This window comes from Vicugna pacos, chromosome 3 (genome assembly GCF_048564905.1).
Source record: "Vicugna pacos chromosome 3, VicPac4, whole genome shotgun sequence".
Taxonomy (NCBI): Eukaryota; Metazoa; Chordata; class Mammalia; order Artiodactyla; family Camelidae; genus Vicugna; species Vicugna pacos.
Window position 1 is genome coordinate 55,108,000 of NC_132989.1, and position 14,460 is coordinate 55,122,459.

At 40.3% G+C, this 14,460-nt stretch overlaps 1 protein-coding gene and 1 pseudogene across 10 annotated transcripts in view; both read right to left on the bottom strand.

Annotated features, from left to right (window-relative positions):
• The window catches only part of CAST (calpastatin), a 111,259-nt gene that overhangs the window by 40,757 nt on the left and 56,042 nt on the right, over positions 1-14,460 (bottom strand). For all 10 annotated transcript variants that reach the window (XM_072958384.1, XM_072958387.1, XM_015246720.3 and 7 more), the window contains 9 exons: positions 11,373-11,414; positions 10,002-10,058; positions 9,476-9,592; positions 8,402-8,485; positions 4,950-5,018; positions 3,706-3,804; positions 1,326-1,406; positions 674-709; positions 93-185 (listed from right to left, as the gene is read on the bottom strand). In XM_072958384.1, the coding sequence (XP_072814485.1) occupies positions 93-185; positions 674-709; positions 1,326-1,406; positions 3,706-3,804; positions 4,950-5,018; positions 8,402-8,485; positions 9,476-9,592; positions 10,002-10,058; positions 11,373-11,414 (678 nt within the window). The remainder of the gene's footprint in view (positions 1-92; positions 186-673; positions 710-1,325; positions 1,407-3,705; positions 3,805-4,949; positions 5,019-8,401; positions 8,486-9,475; positions 9,593-10,001; positions 10,059-11,372; positions 11,415-14,460) is intronic.
• On the bottom strand, positions 3,332-3,475 carry LOC116278220 (small nucleolar RNA SNORA11; annotated as a pseudogene).

Genomic DNA, 14,460 nt, shown 5'->3' on the forward strand with positions numbered 1-14,460 from the left:
CAAACTGTAATAACCAGAACTAAAAAGTTGTTGCTGTCAGAAAGTTTGAGATGGTTTCTCACAAGGTTCCCTAATCACATTAAAGGCAATACCTCCTTCTCAGTTTTCTTTCCATCCTCGGCAGGAGAGCTGCAGGTGAAGTCAGATGACAAGGCGTCTATGGCATCGTCAGGCCCCAGGGGTTTCTAAAGAAACAGGCAGCAGCACAGGTAACACGTGGGGATCATTCACGTGAAGGTCAGATTATAAGTCCCGCAAACCAAGAATGTACTTCTGCAATTCCATCACTACCAAATGAGATGTTTAATGAAGTAACTCAGACGAAAGCCTACATTTGGGAGAGAACTATGTGCTCAGTGCATATTGTTTTCCTGATTGTCTCTTCCAAACGTACTACACGTTAGGATATTCTCATTTTGTTTTTATTAACATTTATTTTATACTAAAACTTTACTGGGTCCATTCTTCTTCCCCTCAAAAAACAACACAGGAAAGCACTGAGCACTGAAACAACCCCCATGCCTACCCCCCTCCTCCGGACAGATGGAACCTTCATCTGAGTAAGAGATTAATTCAGTCATAATCCCAAAATACAGAATCGGTAACCCCATCCCCCAACCAAAGACAGAAGAAACGTTAAATCTAATCTTAGAAGACATTTATGTAAACTCACCGAAGAGTCTGGAGGAGGCCCTGTGATCCCTTTTTTCTGAAACAAATATTATTTTGATGATGCTGAGAAGGTGAAATTAATCCTTACAAGTGGCAAAATGTATAGCTCAGTGAACGCTATGGCTTGAACTGTGACCTCCTCAAGTTCATATGCTGAAGTCCTATTCCCCTACTACCTCAGAATGAGATCTGTTTAAAGACAGGGTTTTCAAGGAGGTAATCAAGGTTAAATGAGTTCATTAGGATGGGCCCATTTCCTATAAAAGGGGGAGACGACTCAGAGATCCACATCAAGAAAAGACGGCATGCGGTTATGTACATGCAGAAAGGAGACGTGGAATTATTCCACATGTAGGTGTCTACAGACCAAGGACAGAGGCCTGGATCTCCTCTCACACTTCAGAAGGAAGCACCCTGCCCACATCTTAACTCCCGTCTTGGAGCCCCAGAGCTGAGCGACAGCCAGTTCACGCCATCCAGTCTTGGTGCTTTGTTATGGCGACCCTAGCAGACTCACAGTGAGCTTCAGAGTAATGACCATTTCATATGCTTGTTACAGTTTCTAAATTTAAAAACTGAATATACTGCTGTGATAAAAAAATTTAATTCCAAAAAGAAACAGTAAAGAATAAATAAAAGATTACTTAACTTACATTCAGAAGTTCCCTATATTTTGGAGGAAGTGTGACTTCTCTTTTACCCAATTCTTCTATGTAGGTAGAACTCATTGGATCCTAGAAGACAATCATACACACAGGGCTATTAGCCGAGAATGCTGTATGCGTATTCTGAAACCAAAGTTCTATTCCATTATTAATTTTTGGAACTACTAAGATGAAATACAAATCATGAAGAAGCCAGTATTTTACTCAACTCTGAAATTCTGTTTCCACAAATACTTCCCCACATTTAATTGGCTTAACCTACAAATAATGCTATAAATTATTCAAACCATTATATTAAATTCGATTCCTATATAAAATGTTTTATTTTTAAATATTTTTATTATCTAGTATTTCTGTACCTACAGAAGAGCAACTAATAATAGTGAATTTCTACAAAACTCAACAGATCTAGTTATTTCTTATGTATTCTATGAAAAAAATCAGATAGGGTGATGTCCTTTAGCACTCTCCAATCCATTTCTTTCTCTGTTTTCCAGAGAAAGCCACCATCCTGAACTTTATCATATTCATCCATGTAAAGTTCAAAATATTTAAAAAAAAATTATTACACATGTAGGTATCCACAAACAACATACACCACTATTTTGCCAATTTTCAAGTGTTATATAAATGGTATCAAATTCTATATATGATTCTGTATTATTTTTACTAAAAATTATGTATTTGTAATTTATCTATGTTGATACATGAATTATACACTTTAACTGCTATAAAAGTATTCCATGTATTATACTGTTTCTGTTGAATAAAATCGTTTCCAAAGGTTTCACCTGTTCCTAGAATTCCTTATGCACCCAGCCAAGGCTCCCTCCAGTGACTTGCTGGTCGGAGGGTGTGCACATCTTCATGTGACATCCACCGGCTCTAGGCCAGATGTGTCAGACTTTTACACTTCTGCCCATCAGGTAAGAGTGAAAAGGTATCTCTCCATATTTCAGTATCATTTTCCTAATTACCGGGGAGACTTTCATGTGCCATTGGCCAAGCTCTCTTCTAATTTTCTACTGAGTAGTCTTTCTCTCACTTTAAAAAATTCTTCATAAACCCTAGAAACAAATCCTTTGTTATGTCTGCTGCAGTATTTTCTTCCAGTCTATGGGATATCTTTTTTTTTAAATATGAGGAACAAGTAATTTTCTTGCTTTTTAGGAATTAGGAATAAGGATAAACAGGGTGGTAAATATCTAGGAATCAAAATAAGTTCAATTCATAGGATGGGAAATATCTGCAAAGCAAAATAAGTTCAAGTTCATTGCACTTAAAACTTGAAGACAGAAAACAAGTCTTTTTTTTTTTTTTAGGTTAATTTTTGCTTTTATTTGCCAGTGTAACTTACTACAGTGGCTTGCAAACTTTTTTGACCTAAAAAATACATTTTACATCACAATCCAACACACACATATATAATATATGTATATAACTGAAACCAAAGCTTTGCCAAAAATGTCTACCCCGAGTTCTCTTGTTTTTAAGACTTTTTTTTTTTTTAGCACTTTTAGGTTTACAACAAAATTAACAGGAAGGTACAGAAATTTCCCATATACTCCCTCTCCACACATATGCACAGTCATTATTTATTTATTTACCAGAGTGTACTTTTTTTTAAACTAAGGATGAATGTACTTTGACATCATAATCATCAAAGTCCACAGTTCACCTCAGTCTGGACAAAAGTATAATGACATAGACATCCATCGTTATAATGTCACACAATGTATTTTCACTGCTCTAAGAAACTTCTGTACTCCAGAATGGCACATGGAATCTCTCTCCTTGAAAAGAGGTTCAAAGCCTTCATGTCTATAAGACCACTCATAGCCCACTCATACGTGGACCAGACAGGCTGCAGATGGCAAAGTTCCCCCACTATTTATTTAGTATTTATTTATTTAGTATTTAACTGTGGCTTTTCTTCCAGTATTGAGGCCTGTCCCTCTGGTCCTCCCAGCAGCCATGTGGAGCTGCAGGGGGACACGTGTAGGGTATGTGTTCACAGGAAGGCCCCAAGTTTTGTGCTCCTCATCACAATGAACCCAGATTCCTGCTGGGAGTGCTGTAAACAGAGGCAGAAAACAAGTCTTTGTGACCCGACAGTCTGTATCCCAGCTCCAGTCTCAGCAGAGACAACCGATCACTGTTTGCTTATCAATGGAATCACACAGCTACCATAAGACAACACTATTCTTCCACTCCCAACACTAATTTTCAGTTGCTTCTACTGATACAAACATCATCTTATTTCTCTCCAAGAGACAGACATTATGTATTCTTTTGTGCATCATGACCATGACCTATTAGCACTCCTACTCAGTAAGCACCAATCTTCACAGACATCCAGATCACATACCAAAACTTCAGGTCCAGTATACATTGTATTATCTTCTTCAGTTCTTTCAGGTTCTCCTAAAGTGTCTATTAAGTCATCCAAAGCAGTATCCATGCCTGACTGGAAAAGAAAGACACCAGATACTTAAATGTTATTTCTACATATATTTCACTTTGGATTTTTTAACTACCAAAAAAAAAAATCTCCATAGAGAAACACTGAACACCAACATTTTTTCAAATATCAAAATAGTCAAAATCTAGCCTTTAATACATGTATTATTTAAAGTCCCGGAGTACAGATTCTTGATTGGAAAAATAAAAAACCATATTCAGATGAGAATCACAATTTCAGTAAGTCTAAAGGCATTACCTACAAAAACAAGTGTGTGGTTCATTACAGCTGCCAGACCAATGTACAGTTTTAAAAAAAATACCAATACCAAGAGTGCCAAGAATTATGATCATAATGCCATGTGCAAGAAGAGAAATGCTTGGCATTTGTTGCTTTTCAACAGCCTCCCAGAGCTACATATACAAAGAGTCCCAACAAAACCTCCGTGTGGCAATTCTTCCAAACAAAATCTATTTCAGAAATGGATTGCCCTGTGTTCTTTCATTCATTTCTGGTTTTTGTTCACTTGCTTGCCTGAAGATGTTTACAAACAGAAATTCCCTGAAATGGATGTTAAATTTACAAGTGACAGTTTGCTCTGTCAAAATGGGCTTAAACCAGTGTAATGACTGAACGAGTGCCTCCATCCTGTTTTTGAGGTTAAGAATGATTCACTGTGAAGGATAAGCTGCATTTACAGGGGAAAACAACAACTGGAGGAAAGACCCTTTACTACGTAAGTCAGCTTAAAAGTGAGGATTTACATTATTTTTGCAATTACAATTTTAGGAACTCATCTGATCATGTGATAGAATGTAAAGCCTGTGAGCTTTAGACTGATTCAACTGGGAACTTCTCCTTAGTGATTCCTCTGGTTAAAGAAGGTGTATTTACAGGAGGGAAACTGCAATGTAAACTCCATGCAATGTAACTGGAGTTTCCAGAACAGAGGGTTGTAATATAAAATGTTATATATAGCTATATATGAGAAAATCACACATTTGACCCACATTAACTTGAAAAAATAATTCATTAAAAAGGTCCTTTAAGTTATCCATACCTCATACTGTTTGCCCTCAAGAAATCAGATCATGATAAACACAGCAACTATGAATAAATATCTATGTAAAAATGCATTGCTATCTTCATACCTTTCCAGGCGGTTTACTTGGTTTGGATTCAACTGGTACAGCTGACGTTAATGATTTATTTTCTTTACTCTGGTAGGGGTTCAAAAAGAAATAAAAACTTCTCACATTACCTTTATAAAATTTAACAATATTATTTTTAAATGATGTCATTATGTTAGTAACATTGATCCTATGCCGAACATCTACTCTGTGCCAGACACTATGTTGTATGTGTTACATCCTTTTCCAGAACAGTATAAATAACATTAATCTTGTGTAGTGATGTGGCAAGCAAGGCTCAGAGAAGTTGAGTAACTTTTCCCAGGTCACACAGTAAAGGACAGCACTAAGATTTGAATCCAGGACTGCCCATCTCTTTCTTCACTGCTCTCAGTTGCCTCTCCCAGGGCCCACAGCCAGTCTTTGCAACACCCGTAAATTCTTTCTTCTTACAAGCAGTCAAGACTTCTAGCTGTTGCTCTCTCAGTTTTTGCCCCACAATGAAGACCTCCACATGTCTTGCTTTGGCATCTCATCACCCACTGCTTCCTTAATTTCCCTAAAATAAATGTCCTTTCCAACACTGCTTCAATGATTGCCAATAACTTTCCCATCTGTGATTTCCATGCCTTTACCCAGATATCATCTTCACCGAAGTTCTACCCTCCCCCTCACTCTCATCTCATAGCAGCCATGACCAGGCACCATCCTGGTTCTAGGCTGGCATCTGTGCCCTCTGTTCTCTGTCACCTATGATGTCTTTCCTGCTCTGCCCCCGACACACACATTCTGCGTGTTTCTGCCTGTGCTGGTGGTCCTAGGCACATCATTCCATGGGCTTTCAGGGCCAGGCAGCAACTAAGTGGGCGAAGTTGTCAGGTTCTAGACAATAGGAAACTGTTTTGTTCGAAGGTCTCTGAAACCTGGGCAGCAGAGCTTAGAAGTGGAGAGCACAGGCTCAGACTCTCGGGTGTGCACACCAGCCTACAGGCACTGGCTGCCCAAGACCTCGGGCAGGTCACATCTCCTTCTGAACATCTGTATCTGCTTGTGTGGGACCAGGACAGTGAATGCACCCACAGCCGGGAGTTGTGAGGATTAAATAAAGCATGAAAGCCAATGTTTGGCACATGCTAAGCCCAACGTGAGTACCTGATATATAAGTAAGAGCTAAAAAAGTGATTGCCGCAATTGTTATACTAAAGCTACCATGGGGACCAGCAGGGCCCGCCTGAGCCCTGGCAACCGAATCCACATCCTTGATTCAACCATAACCTCATGCAGAAATTCACTCAGTTACTCTCTCCTCTCCCTCACGGCCTCTCCCTCTTTCTGCACCCCAAAACAATGTTCTAATTGCCATGCTACAAATCCCTCTTGGGACATCTCACTTCCATTTAGCCTGTCCAAAATCGGGCGCCACTTTTCCTCCTCTGCCAGTTCCCCTTCTGACGTCCGTGCACCTGTCAGCGGTGACCAGGGCCAGCCTCACAGCCTAAGGAAGCGCTCACTCTCACGGGTGCTCGCCCTGCACTGCCAGGTTCCTGCCCCCTTGCCTCCCCTCAGGGTTACCAACCTAGTTCTTTCAGACTCCGAAGCCCCAGGTTATGTGAGATTTTATTTCACTTTTGCCCACTGCAGCCAGCCAATCATTTCCTAAAATCTGATGGTGTTACCTGTGTAACACCTCCTGCATTGCACCCCACTCACTTATTCTATCTCAGCTGTAACTGAGCCTCAATTCAGACTCACCAGACTGAAACGGCCCCTGACCTGCCTCCCACCTTCTTATCTCTATTCCCTTTCATCCCAGCCACTGTGGTCACTTAATCCTTCTACAGCTTGGTTTTAATCTCATCACTCCATCTGTTCGCTAATCTTCAATGTTTACCTGCTGTGGCTTGTATCACGACCATGTGGATGAACGCCCCTTAGCATTCTCCACAGCAGTGCCTCAACCTGTCTTTCTTGTCTTACAGCCCCACCACTGACCCCTTCTGTGCTTCACCCACACTGGAATGCACTTCGTGCCCAGATCACATCATGTGCTTTCCTACCTTGATGTGTTTGCACCGCAAGCCCACTATCCTTCCAGGCTGAACTCAAACCGGATCTACTCAGAGTCCTCGTGGGTTCCCCCAAATCAAACAGAAGCCCTCTGTTCCTCCAACAGCTCCTTGTGGGGACCTGTTTTAATCTGCCTTGAATGCAGTCCCAGGTACACTGTCTTCTCCCAACACTAGAAGGCCAGCCTGCAGCTCAGTGCTCTGCAGAGTCAGACCACAGTCCACAGTGCTTTACACATGGTATGGACTTTAAAAAAAAAAAAAAAAAAGCAGATCTGGTCAATCCCATTTTATGGGAGATAAATCAGAGGTAAAGAAAAGTGAAATGATTTGCGCAAGTCCCAGCACAAGTCAATGCACAGCCAAATTCCATACAAACCTCACCTAATGTTGTTTAGCTTTTACTGATAATCCTGGCTAATTTATATCTGTCATAAAGTTTCAGATTTTGATTAAATCTTAAATCTATTCTGTATAAATCTACAGGGCTAGTCCTCTGCCTTCAATCTATCCATTTTCTAAACTATGTCATCTAAGTATCTCTCATCATGTAGTGTATGTCTGGGTGGGGGTGGGGATCTCAAGATCTGTACAAGGGGTCTGCTCAGAAAAAAAACCTTTTTCTTTTATGAGTATTTTCATTTAAAAGTTTATGTAAATGTTGCCATCATGCTATGGGATATCTGCATTAGTTTGGAGAAAAATAAATACGTGCCTTTTCTTTTTCAAACTGAGAAAAATTGGTTTCAGGGAGATATTCCATACTTTTATCCTATGACTTTCCTTACCATCTAGCCTGTGGACGGGGGTAACTGCTCCCATTTTGAAAAGCAGGAAAATGGATAAACACACCCTACTTTTTTTCTGCTTTCATTTTCATTTCATTTCATTTCTTCTGACTGATGGTCCAATTAGTTACTTGTACCTTCAAGAGAAGTAAGTTCTAGCGTTTCCAGGCAGACAGGCCTCCAAATCGATCACTAACTCTGACTGCTAACTCTGTGTAGCTCTGGGTAGAAACAGTAGACTTCTTGTCTCACACTCCTCGGCTGGAGTCTGAAGGAGCGCTTCAAATGATCCATGGGGGTTGCCCATAAGTAGCCAGCAGGGCACATGTCCTGAGAGGGCTTGTGATGCTCCTGGGGAAACCTCCTGTATCAGTTCATGGAGGTGGCACTGTACGTGATCTCCTAATTTCAAGATAGCAAGTGTCCCCATGGAAAGTTGAGTGTAATACTTTTTCAAATGTTCGTGGCAATTTTATCTGCTTTATTTCAAACCTATAAATCTTGAAGACAGGATCTGAATCCACCCACATTTTAATCTCCTTGGTACTGATACCAAGGACTTACATGTGGCAGGTGCTCAGGAGGCCCATCACACGTTATACCTTTGATGTGTGCTCACCTTGTCAGCTGGTTTGCCAGATGCTGCAGCTACACCAGAAACTGCACTCTTTCCACCATCGGAAACTGTGTCCTGTGATTTAGTCTAAAGGATAAAAGAGCGACAGAACTAAGTATCTTCGAATGACTGTTTTCAAGATCACACATTTCAGATGTCGCTACCAAGCTGGCTCCCCCTAGTGGACGTCTTGTAGGGGAAGGGTCACTGGCTTCCACTGCACATGATGCAGCGAGGGGCGCACACAGCTGGACTCAAGAACTTGGGGGAGTCCAGGCAGGTACCACACAGAGGTGAAGAGGGCCAGGTGGGCACATACCAGGTGCCAAGCCTCTAGTCAATGGTTGCCATGTGAGCCCACTCTTACCAGATATACCCATTTTTTAAGAAAAGCTTGAAATGTGCATTTTATGTGAAACATTCTGAATTTAATTCAAGATCATTTTAATAATACTGCAAGCCAAAGAAAATGCACAAGTGGTTGCATTTGGTGAGTCACAAATTTGCAACCTCTGACACAGGTATATGGTTAAGCAGGCCTCGTTCTTGTTTTCTAAGAGTGCACAATGAAAAAAGCATCTTCCTAGACGTTTATTCTTCTAACAAGTGACCCGCACTGGCTCTAGAAATATATAATGTGTTTCTGATTATTGGCTCTGTAAGTTGATCTCTCCTACAAGACTCTTCAAAACTGCAAGGCTTCCTGGGAAAGAGCAGATCACGCAGAGCAGCTGTGTTCCCACAGCCCAGGGTAAGAGGGGCCCAGGAGGCAGCCTCAATCCCAAGCTTCCTGTCTGTGACACACCAGAGCCTGCTGCCTCACAGTCACAACTGGGCACCACTGGGCAGCGGAGAGGCGCCCCAGACCCACCTGATGCCCTTCTCAGGCCTGTCTCAGTCCCAAATTTCCACAAGGCTATTCACAACACCAGCAAAATGACAGCATCAAATCATTACAATATGAGATATATTCGGCGTAGCTCTGCAGGTTCACCCACACACATCAATGTAGACAGAGGATCTGTATCTTATTCTCGAGTTGATATTAGTGTTTTCCAATCAATATGCTTCACTTACCTGTGGTTTTGTTGATTTCTCTGATGTGGGCTGCTCGCTTGATCTGGAAACTGCTTTTTCCTTATGAGCATGCTTCTTGCTTCCTGCCTCTGATGAGTGCTTAGGTAGGCTTTTTGGCTGAAAACACACACAGGCACACACCCCACATTGTTAACAATATAGCAAATACTGCTACTTTTCTCTAAAGAGTAGAAAGCATTCATAACAGCTGCATTTTACATAGTTTTGAATTATAAAATTATTTAAATTAGTACGATATACATGTGACACAATTTCACTTTGGGTACAAAATTGGAAACAATGCAAGTCCTTCCTTCCCAGTTTAGCAAGAATCACATGGGCAAGTTGCAAATCCTGCCAATGCCACACGGTGGTGCCATTTTAGCTGGGAAAACAAACACCAGCCATCCTTGGTAGGACTTAAGAGCTGAACGCTCAGAGCTCAGAATTTTATTCTTCACAAAAAAAGAAAAGAAGAAAAAATGGCTTCACCTTATGATATCAAGTCCCAGTGATGATCATTTACCTCTGTGTGTTCCTTTGGCTTTACTTCTTCGGCTTTTTTCTCATGAACCGCAGATGGCTGTCAATTTCAAAAGAGAAAATCTTAATTACATTGAAGTCCATTGTTTGCGTATTTCCAAACAGGCTTAAAAACAAAAATCCCAATTAAGCCATTCTGCCTCTCATGGGAAAGGCCCAGTTAGAGAAGCAGATGTTGCTGTCTGGTCAACAGAAATCCTACCAACAGTCTGATAATGACAATTATCAGAAAAATAATGAAAACAGCTGTATTTCATCTGGAATGACTTTTCAAACAGGTATGTATCTCTAAATTATTGGCTGTTTCTCACAATTCATGCAGATCATTTAGTAACTGCAAATCCATCCACAGAGATGTCAAATGATCACTGACCACTGAGTTTGTTGATAGGAGATCCTATGCCACAAATTAAAATTAAGTTTTTAAAAATATCCTTTCATAGGAGAAGAACCTATTTTTTAATTAAATGATTTATATAGTCTTTTCTGTGTTACAAGTAGAGAAGACAAGTGTCACCAGAAACCCAACTCTTTTGAGATTGGATAGATAACCAAAAAACGTTTAAATATGGAACAGAAGACACCTCCCACCTGGCTGCACTCTCCCGCTACAGCGGGCCACCAGGACGCCTTAGCACATCATCAGGTAAGCCTCATCCGACTCACATGGCACCTCCCTGCCTCGCCTGCAATTAAAGTGCTTCAGCCCAAATCATCTCGTGCTTTCCTATAGGAAACCTGGTGGTCTTATTCGAGTATCTGCTCAAGTGTGCTTGAAAAAAATTAAGCACACACCTTATTGAGGAGAAACATTTGCCCTGCCTGCACCCTGGGGTTCAGTCCAAACAGCCATGAGTCAGGAAAGTGAGAGAAGCCGCTCCCAAGGGAGAGTCAGAGCTGTCTCCTGAGTGATAACTAGTTCCACCAACAGAGATAAGACCATCAGGATAAAGCCAGGGCCTCTTAGGAGAGATTCTCATCTTTACATTACGTAGATGTTGGGTTCAGAAGACACCTCTATTCTTGAAGTCTCATCATTAAGGTAATTGGCTACTCATTACCCGTTATTGCTTGTCCTTTGTTCTTGTTGCTTATTTAAAAAAAAAAACAATTACTTTATCTATAACAGAAATCTAGATTTGAACAAAATGGCTTCTGAATTATATTGCTTTCATTTATAAAATATACATTCATTTTAACCATATATGGATTTAATGTTATTTTATATACACTCTTTATAGTTATGGTCAAAGGATAATCCAAAATTAATTAGCTGACAATTTCTTTAAAAAACTGGCTATTCACGACTATTGTAAAGAATCCAACTAACTCACTAGTTGACTAAATCACTTACCTTAGTTGATTGTGACTTCTTCTCAAGTTCTGTTTTTACAGCCTAAATTCAGAAAAAGAAAGGAAAAATGGACATGGTTTACAAAGTTTAGCATGTATTTTCTTCAACTAAGGAAGATAAAAAGATGGTTTCTATGGATTTGTTAATATGAACTTTATATGAATTAAGATTATTACACTTCTATTGGAACTGTAACTCTTTAAACACTCAAGCACATTAATGAGTGTGCTTTTCTTACTCCTCAAATGGCAACCTGCATCTTCTGTGTGTACGAAAGATGTATAAAGCTTTATTACTATGAACATTGTAGCTAATATATAAGCAAATGGAAATAAAAACCCTCACCCTTCAAAGCACCAGCATGATTGATCTCTTTATGAATGAAATACTCACCGCAGGTTTCGGGTGTTGGTGTGAACAGCGGGATGGTGACAGAATGGAGAGCACAGAGGGCAGTGAAATTTATTTTTAGTGCCAGACTGTGAGCGATGGGTAACCAAGCTACCCCAAAGTCTGTGATGGGTTAGAGCATTGCAGAGATTGTGAGCTGCAGTCATTAGCTCGTGCTGAGCAGCTGAAGTGACCATTAGTAAACAGAAGTGTTCCCCTAGTACAACGAACCACATCACCTGTTTTCTGTGCCTTTTCTTTTTAGGAGACTGCTGTCCTTCCAGCTGTTTGCTGACTGGCATGGCCTAATACAAGAGCACAGCCCCAAGTGTGACTTTATTTTATCTGACAGTCAAATAAGTAACATGTATGAACAGGGTTAAAATGTTTATACCAAGACACATTCTACTCATCAGTTGCATCATATATTCATACATCTCCAAGGAGTTGTGGGTACTTCAATTCTAAGGTCTCAAGCAAAGATTTCAGTATGGATTTACTTTTTCTGGTGACGGGAAATCTGTAAGAGTCCCACTGATAAAAAACATCTGATCCCTTTCCCTACCTTTCCATCTCTGTGCAAAGGCTGCTTGAGCCGTATTTTTTCCACCTGTATTTCCAATGTTTGATTATGATCAAATGAATAGTCACAGGCGTTGTCAAAAGTTTTCTCAAATTCTGTCAGCATACAATTTGTAACAGTGCATGGGTTTTTATTGTACGATGAAAATGTAGAGGTCTAATCTAAAGTTCTAGGAATGCTTCTGAAAACTTGGTTGTGATTTAGGATCTTTAGTGGAATATTTCACAGTTTCACCCAACCAAAGGTTACCTGTGTCAAAAAAGACAATTCCTTAAATACACACATACATCCTCCGTACAGGCAAGATATGAAAACAAGAACGAACCCTGATTCAACATTTTGTGAACTTTTCAAAGTAAGAGATTCAAAGTTAGGCCTCATGCTTCCTGCCATTTCTTTCCCTTTTATCTGCCTGGTGATCTCAGCAGAGACTCCTGTTTTTCATTCCATTCTCTGAAGAGACTAATGCCAAATATCCTCTTCATTTATCATGCCTTCTGCTTCAGTGATGGAAGTACATGTGTTCCTCACATAATGGACCCCCTTGCCATGCCAACACACTTACTGTTTGGGGAAGGAAATAAAGTTCATGATCAAAGAAATGTTTTTAAAGTTTGAAATTTTGGATCCTTTCAAGGAGTTTCTATATGTGCTACTATGCTTTTTTGAGTTTATGCAAATGCAGTTTACTAAATGATTAACGAGGAAAATAAGTCAGCTGGTATTGCAATGGTTTGAGTCTGTTAATAGCTTCTAATTGTAATTTGGCAGTCAATATTTTGCATAAAAGAACTCCGCAATACAATTAAGAATGTATACTCACGGACACAAGCAGCTTCTAATGAAATGTACTTTGTAATCAGTAATCGCTAACGCATCTCCAAACTTTATTTTGGGGGTGGTGCTGCTGCTGAACATAATAATGATGACAGTAATAACTAAGCCTATCGACAGCCTCTTAGTAGCAGGGCCTGTTCTAAACTTAGTCCCACTCTCCCAGTCCTCATAATAATCTTGAGACAGGTACTGTGAGTATCATTATCATCATCACCATCATCATTCCCACTTCATGGGTGAAAAACTGAGACAAATGGAAGTTAAGTAACTTCCCAAGGACACCCACAGTGGAGCTGGGGCTGTGTGCTCTCAGTCACTGCACTGCATGGTCTCTCCAGTACCAGCCAGCTCCCACCGGGCCCTGCTGTGGACAGGCACTCTTCAGTATCCTTACATTTGTCTCCTTACACAGCCTTGTGAGAAAGGTACTATTATCCTCCTCCTCCAAACTGGACAGATAAGGAAATGAAAGCAAAGAGGAGTTTTCCAATATCATAGCTGGTGTGAACTAGGATACCAAGCCAAGCCGTCTGGCTCTAGTGTCCACACTACATAGCTTCTCCAGGATCTCATCCTGATTAGCAGTGATCTGAACTTCTGTCTTACACACAGCAGTGTGACTACCAATTCTAATATGACAGGGGCAAGAGAACTTAGATCTAGACCTATCACCTCCCTTCAGAGCTACATTGACTTTCATTTTAAAGGTGTAGAACATGAGAAGGATGTGATACAGGAATCATCTTGAATTAACATCTTTTCTCTAAAAGCTTATGAAGTTCACAAAAATCTCTAAGAGGAAGCTAATGTAAATGTTATGAGCTAAATATCAGAAGCACCTGAAAGTAAGATGATTAATGAGCACAATGTGATTGAAATCCACCAAGGAAAGAGAATCCTGAGTCAGCCACCGATGACACCTCATCATGTGCATCTTATTTCTGTCTCTCCCTCTCTTCTCTCTCCTCCTACTTTCTCTCTCTCCTCCTTTCCTCCAGTTCCATAGGACTGCCAGGAATTCTCACGATTCATGCTTAGCAATGACTGAAGAGTTTGCTGACACTTGCTCTGGAAAACAGAGCACACTTGAAATAAACATTGCTCCTGGAGCTGAGAGTCAGTGGGGATGGATTAGAATCAGGCATTGGATCAAATGCGAACCAAAATAATAAAAGGGAAATCGTGTATTTCTGGCTCTCCTTTCGATTCCTTTCTTTAATTTTCATGAACTCTAAGTTCTAAGAGAATTTTTTTTTCCCTTGGCAAATTTTTTTTGGT